Source organism: Danio aesculapii, chromosome 8, assembly GCF_903798145.1.
Source record: "Danio aesculapii chromosome 8, fDanAes4.1, whole genome shotgun sequence".
NCBI classification, from domain to species: domain Eukaryota; kingdom Metazoa; phylum Chordata; class Actinopteri; order Cypriniformes; family Danionidae; genus Danio; species Danio aesculapii.
Genome location: NC_079442.1, coordinates 9,911,027 through 9,919,871, shown reverse-complemented (window position 1 = coordinate 9,919,871; position 8,845 = coordinate 9,911,027). Strand labels below are relative to the sequence as shown.

Here is an 8,845-nt window from a genome sequence, read left to right as displayed (position 1 = left end):
AATTATTTAACTCTGTCAACTAAACATTTTAAGTTGAGAAAACTTCAATACAACTTAACTGAGTCAATGCAACAAGATGTCAAATAAGTTGAGTGAACAAATCGTTTTTTACAGTGTAGTTTTTTTTAAGAATGTTTTACTTTTTGAACATAATGAATTCAATTTTTTCAATTCACCTTTATTTGTATAGCGCTTATACAATGTAGATTGTGTCAAAGCAGCTTCACATAAAAGGTCACAGTAAATAGGAACAGTGTAGTTCAGTTTGTAGTGTTTAAGTTCAGTTCAGTTTAGCTCAGTTCAGTGTGGTTTAATAATCACTACTGAGAGTCCAAATATTGAAGAGCAAATCCAACGATGCGCAGCTCTACAGATCCTGAACCATGCAAGCCAGTGGCGACAGCGGAGAGGGAAAAAAAAACTTCACTAAAGGCGGAAGTGAAGAAAAAAAACCTTGAGAGAAACCAGGCTCAGTTGGGCACGACCATTTTAATTTCTCCGCTGGCCAAACGTCTTGTGCAGAGCTGCAGTCTCAGTGGCGGAGGCTGGAAGCTGGCCTCAGCGAAGACTCGTCTGTCTCTGGAGCGTCATAGGAAACAGTCTCATGTTCTCCACTCTTCCATGACCATCGCAGTAGCTGCTCAGGATTCGGCCTGGTCCAGGATATGGAAACCTTGGGATCATCTCGTCGTTGGTCTTGGATCGAATCAGTGACTCTGCATAGTCTGAGGGCCTCGGGAAGAGTATCCCCAGGTGGAAATGGAGAATAAAGAAAATAATTAGCGTAGCTGATGTTCACAGTGTATATCAGCAAGATGCATAACCTGTGTGGAAGCCCCCTAAGTGGTGCACTAAGTGTATGCTTTACTGGACAGATAGGTCTTTAATCTAGTTTTGAATTGGGAGAGTGTGTCTGAGCCTCGGACGTTATCAGGAAGGCTATTCCAGAGTTTAGGAGCTATAAATGAGAAGGCTCGACCTCCTTTACTCGACTTTGCTATTCTAGGTACTACCAGAAGTCCTGAGTTTTGAGATCTTAAAGAGCGAGTTGGATTGTAGCGAGACAGAAGATTGGTTAGATAAGCAGGAGCTAGATTATTTAGAGCTTTATATGTAAGAAGCAATATTTTAAATTCAATACGAAACTTAACAGGCAGCCAGTGTAAGGAGGATAAAATTGGGGTGATGTGATCAAATTTTCTAGACCTGGTTAGAACTCTGGCAGCTGCATTTTGTACTAATTGAAGTTTGTTAATAGAGGATGCTGGGCAGCCAGCAAACAGAGCATTACAGTAGTCCAGCCTAGAAGTCATAAAAGCATGGACTAGCTTTTCTGCATCTGAGATGGATAGCATACTTCGTAACTTAGCTATATTTCTCAGATGAAAGAAAGCAGTTTTTGTGACATGGGGAATATGATTTTTAAAAGTTAAATTGCTGTCTAATATGACACCCAGATCTTTATAGTAGAACTAACGCTAACTTTGTATCCCTCTAATTGTAGGTCGAGTTGTGAGATCTGCTGTGTACAGGATTTAGGCCCAATAAGTAATAATTCTGTTTTGTCTGAGTTTAAGAGAAGATAATTGTTGGTCATCCAGTCTTTAACATCTTTAATACACTCAGTTAGCTTGGACAGATTAGACGTCTCGTCAGGTTTAGTTGAAATATATAATTGAGTATCATCTGCATAGCAGTGAAAGCTGATCCCATGTCTTCTAATAATGTCTCCCAGAGGTAGCATGTATATTGTAAACAGTAAAGGGCCTAAAACTGATCCTTGAGGCACCCCGTATTTTACTGGGCTGATTTGTGAAGGCTGTCCATTTATATTTACAAACTGGTAACGGTCAGATAAGTATGACTTAAACCATTGTAGGGCCTGTCCTTGGACACCTGTAGACTTTAAGCGATTAATAAGGATACCATGGTCAATGGTGTCAAATGCCGCACTAAGATCGAGTAGAACTAATAGCGAGATGCACCCTTGGTCAGCAGCTAGGAGTAAATCGTTGGTTATTTTCACTAATGCAGTTTCTGTACTGTGATGAGCTCTGAAACCTGACTGAAACACTTCAAAAACATTGTTGGTCTGCAGAAAGGAGCATAATTGAGCAGAAACAACTTTTTCTAGTATTTTAGATATAAATGGAAGGTTTGAAATAGGCCTATAATTAGCTAAGTTGCTGGGTTCCAGTTGTGGTTTCTTAATAATAGGTTTAATAACAGCTAACTTGTAAGGATTTGGAACATGGCCTAAAGATAAAGAAGAGTTGATAATGTTAAGAAGAGGTTCTCCTATAACAGGTAGCAATTCTTTCAGTAACTTTGTTGGAATTGGGTCCAATATACACGTAGCTGATTTAGAGCTATTTATAATTTTGTCTAGCTCTTCCTGTTCTATGATTTTAAAGCACTGTAGGTTATTTAGATTCAGAGGCGTGTTTACTGGATCTGAAGTATAAGGCGGTGCAGAAAGTTTAATATCTCCTATTTTCTGTCTAAAGCCTTCTATTTTATCACTGAAAAAATTCATGAAGTCATCACTACTAATTTGCGGTGGAACGTTTTGTTCCAAAGATGACCGATTATTTGTTAATTTCGCGATGGTGTTAAATAAGAATCTAGGATTGTTTTGATTATTTTCTATCAGTTTGCGGAGGTGCTCAGCCCTGGCAGATTTTAAAGCCCTCCTATAGCTGGACATACTGTCTTTGTATGCAATTCTAAAGACTTCTAAATTAGTTTTTTTCCATTTACGTTCCAGGGCACGGGTTGCTGTTTTGAGAGCGCGGGTATGACTATTATACCACGGTGTAGTTTTATTCTCTCTAGTCTTTTTTAGTTTGATGGGTGCCACAGTATTTAAAGTGCTAGTAAAGATGGCATCCATACTGCTGGTTACTACATCAAGGTCATTTGCGTTTGCGGGTGCATTTCGAAGTAGAGAAAGGTCAGGTAAGTTATTTATAAATTCATCTTTAGTGGACGGAACAATAGTTCTACTAGGACGATATATCGGAGCGGATCTGCTAATTTCAGGTAAACACAGCTTATATAGTAAGAGGTAGTGGTCTGTAATATCATCACTTTGTGGTATAATGTCTACATCAGTGACCTCAATTCCATAAGACAGAATTAGATCTAGTGTATGCTTTAGGCGATGAGTTGGACCAATAACATTTTGCTTTATTCCTAGTGAGACCAGCAAGTCCGTAAACGCGAGCCCTAACGTGTCGTTAGCGTCATCTATGTGGATGATAAAGTCTCCTACAATTAGTATTTTATCAGTTTTAACTAGTAAGTCAGAGATAAAATCAGAAAACTCTTTTAGAAAATTGACATAGGGTCCTGGAGGTCTATATATGGTGATTAGAGCGAGAGATAACATAGGTTTTTGCATAGTGTTTGGAAGGACAACATTAAGCGCTAGTACTTCAAAGGAGCTAAACATAAGTCCGTTTCTCTGATTAACATTAAGAATATCACTAAAGATTGACGCAACTCCACCACCACGACCAGTTTGACGAGCCTCATGCTTATATAAGAATCCTGGAGGAGCTGCTTCATTTAAACTAATATAGTCATTTTGTTTCAGCCAGGTTTCAGTAAGACAGAGTGCATTAAGATTGTTATCTGTTATTATTTCATTTATGATAAGTGCTTTAGGTGCTAGTGACCTGATGTTTAGGAGACCAAGCTTCATGAAATTTGTATTTTCACTTTTTCGTGTTTTTTCTGGTTTAATTCTTAATAGATTATTTTTGGAGCACACAGTACGTTTGTTTCTTGATCTAATAATACGAGGAACAGACACAGTCTCTATGTGGTTAGTTAGGTATGCATTACTGTTATTTATGTGGGACGAATAGGCGTCTGTGTGGCTAAATTGTGAGTTTTGTGAATTTTTACTTACTAGTCAGATAGAGCGAAGTATTCTGGTGATGTTGTCCGACAGGAGTTCAGCTCCAGCTCGACTGGGGTGCAGCCCATCAGCGCGGAAAAGCCTAGGACGCTCCCAGAAAAGATTCCAGTTATTGGCAAAGAGCAATTTCTGTTCTTCACACCATGTTAATAGCCATTCATTCAGAGCAAAAAGTCTACTGAACCTTTCATTTCCTCGGCGGTAGGTAGGAAGCGGTCCAGAAACGATGATCTGCGTGGCGGGCGAAGTGCGTCGAACCGTCTCGATCAGGCTCCTGAAGTCCTTCTTCAGGATCTCCGTCTGCCGGAGCCCGGTGTCGTTCGTCCCCACGTGGAGGACGGCGGCACCGAGGCTCTCGGCAGCGCTCAGGATAGTAGGTATCTGTGCAGAAATATTCTTAACTCGGGCACCAGGGAAGCAGAAAGTGCGTACTTTGTTACCTTTGGAGGAAGTGGAGCGGACGTGGCGGACGATTGAGTCGCCAATGATGGCAACATCGCGACCCGTCTCGCGGAGAGGGGCGAAGCGGTTCTCCGTGGGGATCTCGAACACCGGAGGAGGAGACGTTCTGCCCCGGGACCTGGCAAGCACCTTACGCGGTTGCACCCAGGGGCCGTGGTAGCCGGGAGTCGGCGTGAACGACGCCTGGGTGCACCGCGTCCTCGGTGCGCTGGGCCTGGACAGAGAAACACGCGGGGTTGAAGAAACTGGGAGATTGTCGTTGTATCGGACACTTACCTCAGACGAGCGAGTACGGGTTAAGAGCAGAGCCCTGATGCCCTCTCGCTTCGTCTCCAGCGAGCGAATCTGGGACTCCACCGCTTCCAGCTCCAGCTCCAGCGCCTCCATCGATGCCTCTCCAGCGTCAGAATTGACGGAGATTCTGCTGTTTTCTTCTGAGACGCGTCTAAACTCCGCCATGAATATATTTACAATTTTAATTTGAAGTGTGCTTATAAATGAAAAAAATAAAAAATAAATAAGTAAACTGTACAAAAGAATTACTATGGTAAGTAAAAGGTCCACCCACCCTCAATAGAATATAGCCACTAATTTACCAAAGCATAAATAGTCACAAATTGCAATGAAGCTGTGTTGGTAAAAATGGCAATATTTATATCTGTTGTGTATTATTTTCAGTCACGCTGCAAATGTAATTCAGGAGCTCTGGCATAATGGCTAAAACTGTCATCTAGTTGGCTGGTTTGAGCTGGTTTGATTTGGTTTGAAAAAAGGAAAACAGCTTCATCTAGTGCAACCACCTACTGCAAATCCTCTGTTGAAAAGTTTTCATTTTTAGGTGTTAAGGTTTGCATATCTAATTTGATACATTTGTCTATATCGTTTTGAGTGGGAAAAAACAGAGATGTTTTTTCTTTTGCACAGATCTTCACATCAGGAAGACATGATGAGAAACTTTTTATTTACAATTAAAGACCACTTGCCTTCTAAAATAATAAAACATAAATAAAAATGCTAATACTTTTATTTTCAATGACATTATTGATCAGATGACAGAATGAATGTAGATTGTGTATAACAGTATTTTCAGCAATGATTAGATTATTTTCATTGTTTACAGTCCTTGAGGCAGCCCAACATTGTTTCTACAGGTTAAATCCCATATCTTATTAAGTGGGCCAAGAGTGTCTAAATCCAATAGTTATTTTTCCCTTAAGTTATTTTTCTGCACTGCTGTAAAGTACTGTTGAAGATTGGTGGGTTAACCAAGGCAACTCTTGGGGGTATTCCCCTGTGATGGAGGCCCTGTTGAGGGGTAAAGCGCTCTTATCTCTGTCTGTGTCGAAGGTGATTAGCTGGGTGTCTGACAGCTTGTCGGGTTCTCTGGACTCCAACTCTGCCTGTGGTTGAGTTGTGATAATTATCCACCAAACTGACACCAAACCAGCGTGTTCCACATCTAACTAGTGTGTATCTGCTATATACTGTGTATCTGAGTGTGTGTTTGCAAGTTTGTCAATGGCACTTTGCAGCAGAAAGAAAAAAATAGAATAACAGTATTAAGCTGTGGGAAACATGAATAATTGTCAATGAATAGAGAATGTCCTGCTTGAGATGTTTTGGTGTCCCAAGCTCTAACCTGATAGTCTCTTTATAGCCGCATTGTTTGTTTTACAAGCGTGCCCTTTTATGGCCTCTACTTACACTGCTGAATTATTTCCTCAGTCTTTTCCTATTACAAGCCCCAAATGAATACTAGTCCAGTCCTTATAAAAATATACAGACATACGAATGTATACACATACTTCTACTTTTTACAGACATGTAGCTTTGTAGAGCCTTTCATTTTATCAGTAAACCAAGTATGCAGTTATGCAATAGTTAGTTCCGGTCCTCTAATCTGATTGGTCGCTCCAAGAGTGTTGAAATGTAGACATTTTACTGATCATGCTGTTTGTTTGTGACATTCCAGACCAGCAGTGGAAATAGATTTTTTAGGGATGTTGATATGTTAAATAAATATATTATTAAATATGTTTCTATGAATTCAATACTTTATTAAGCCATTACAGTTTTTTTTTTATTGGTTTGGTACTATTTTCATAAGTAAAGTGTACATTTTCAAATCTCTTTGTACAAAAGTTTAAACAGATGACACTTGTAACATCACTAGTCATTCTTTCAAATCTGATGTCATGATTTCATTGTAGTTGCGCAGATTTTCAATTTACATAATTATTGTTTCAGAACACAAGATCATTGTTATATATATTGATAACATTTGCTTTAATCACCAAAACAAAACAGTAAGGTATTTTTTCAACTTAATATTTCAAACAATCAGTTCATTCAGTAGCAAACCATACAATATATAGATTTCAATTACTATTTGTGCTCAATTAATGTTACTGAGCTGTAAAACTACAAAGACATTACAGCAAATGTTACTCATGTTCAGACAAACTGACCAAAAAAATAAATAAAATACAATTATACAACATAAAAATGTAATTAAAGAACCCATTTAGAAATCTGAGATAATGCATGATATGCAAATAAAATTTATGACATGTAACATATTTCTTATTTTCCATATATTATATTTGGATTATGTTATATGTTATATGTGTGTGTGAGTGTGTGTGTGTGTGTGTGTGTGTGTATATATATATATATATATATATATATATATATATATATATATATATATATATATATATATATATATATAAAAAAAAAAAAATATATATATATATATATATATATATATATATATATATATATATATATATATATATATATATATATATATATATATATATATATATATATATATTATCACGGTCACCAGCGATCATAACTCCCTAGATCGCTGGTTTGCACATAAGAACTACAAATCTGCTTGTAAATGGACTACATATTCAGTTATGCCACACACACACACTCACACCTGCTCCAAGTCTCTACTGATTACACTCACACCACCTGAGGATTTTCAAAGACTGATTACAAACACCATTTAAGCAGCACACACACTCATTCACATTGCCGAGTCTTGTTTTCTGTAAAGTGACATTACAACGCGTTTCTCCTAGTCTAGTTTTCCCGTGTTTTGACCTTAGCCTAGTTTATCTTATTGTCCTGTCTGCCGCCTGCCTTCCAACCTCTCACCTGTGTTTGACTACGATTCTGGACTGCCTTTATACATCTGTTTGCACCTGTGTTGACCGTTGCTTGCCTGACTTCGAATAAACCTACAAGTGGATCCTAAATTCAGTTGTCTGTGTCAGTCCCTGTGTTTTATTTATATATATATATATATATATATATATATATATATATATATATATATAGATATACATGATATACAAGTTCATATATGGGTTTCAAACATATAATATTTGTCATTTGTCAAATTCTAGCAAAAATATAGATGCTTGTGTATGCTGGAATTACAAATATTAGAATTACAAATATGCATGTATGTGTATGTACACACACCACTCTAAAGTGTGACACACATGCACAAAAAACTAAGAAATCAGTAAGGGGACAAACACCTTTTTTAGCGCATATATATATATATATATAGGTGTATAAAGGTGTATAAAAAGGTGAATATAATATATATATTCATTTATTTTCTTTTTAGCTTAGTCCCATTATTAATCTGGGGTCGCCACAGTGAAATGAACCACCAACTTATCCAGCATTTGTTTTATGCAGCGGATGCCCTTCCAGCTGCAACCCATCACTGGGAAACACATACAATTTAGCCTACCCAATTCACCTGTACCGCATGTCTCTGGATTGTTGGGGAAACCAGAGCACCCGGAGGAAACTCACATGAACGCAGGGAGAACATGCAAACTCCACACAGAAACCCCAACTGAACCAGCCGAGGCTCGAACCAGCGACCTTCTTGCTATGAGGCGACAGCACTACCTACTGCGCCACTGCGTTGCCTATATACATGTGTGTGTATTTGTAATTTCCATGTATCATATTTGAAATTACACAAATCAAATCATTTACATACACAAGCAAAAAATTATTATTTTTTTGTACTGTACTGCACTCTACTGTACTGTACTATTATTTCCATTTAACTTTTAAGTTCTACTGACTGTATATGGTATATAATTGTGATATTGGTAATTGGTATTTCTTAACCGACAGTTCTTGCAGCAGTTTGTAACTTACAAATGATCTGACAACAATCAGACAAGTTGAAAATATATGGACATAATAAATGATTCATTGATTAAACATTAAGATCAGATGAATTAAATGAGGTGACACGGTGGCACAGTAGGTAGTGCTGTCGCCTCAACCCAAGAAGGTCGCTGGTTCAAGCCTCGGCTGGGTCAGTTGGCGTTTCTGTGTGGAGTTTGCATGTTCTTCCCGTGTTTGTGTAAGTTTCCTCCGGGTGCTCCGGTTTCCCACACAAGTCCAAAA

At 38.2% G+C, this 8,845-nt stretch overlaps 1 protein-coding gene across 2 annotated transcripts; it reads right to left on the bottom strand.

Annotated features, from left to right (window-relative positions):
* Positions 1-251: 251 nt before the first annotated feature.
* Positions 252-4,787, bottom strand: LOC130233214 (uncharacterized). 2 transcript variants are annotated; one of them, XM_056463149.1, is made up of 2 exons: positions 3,917-4,787; positions 252-733 (listed from the first exon to the last, which is right to left on the bottom strand). In XM_056463149.1, exon 1 carries the CDS (start codon positions 4,772-4,774, stop codon positions 3,920-3,922), a length of 855 nt encoding a protein of 284 aa, XP_056319124.1. In that variant the 5' UTR covers positions 4,775-4,787; the 3' UTR covers positions 252-733; positions 3,917-3,919. The 2 variants fall into 2 exon arrangements, with proteins under 2 accessions (XP_056319124.1, XP_056319125.1); XM_056463150.1 differs by having other exon boundaries at positions 252-725.
* Between the last annotated feature and the right edge of the window lie 4,058 nt (positions 4,788-8,845).

Bases quoted from the DNA above. Each gene is read 5' to 3' on its own strand.
- LOC130233214 (XM_056463149.1), bottom strand. From the start codon at position 4,774: ATGGAGGCGCTGGAGCTGGAGCTGGAAGCGGTGGAGTCCCAGATTCGC.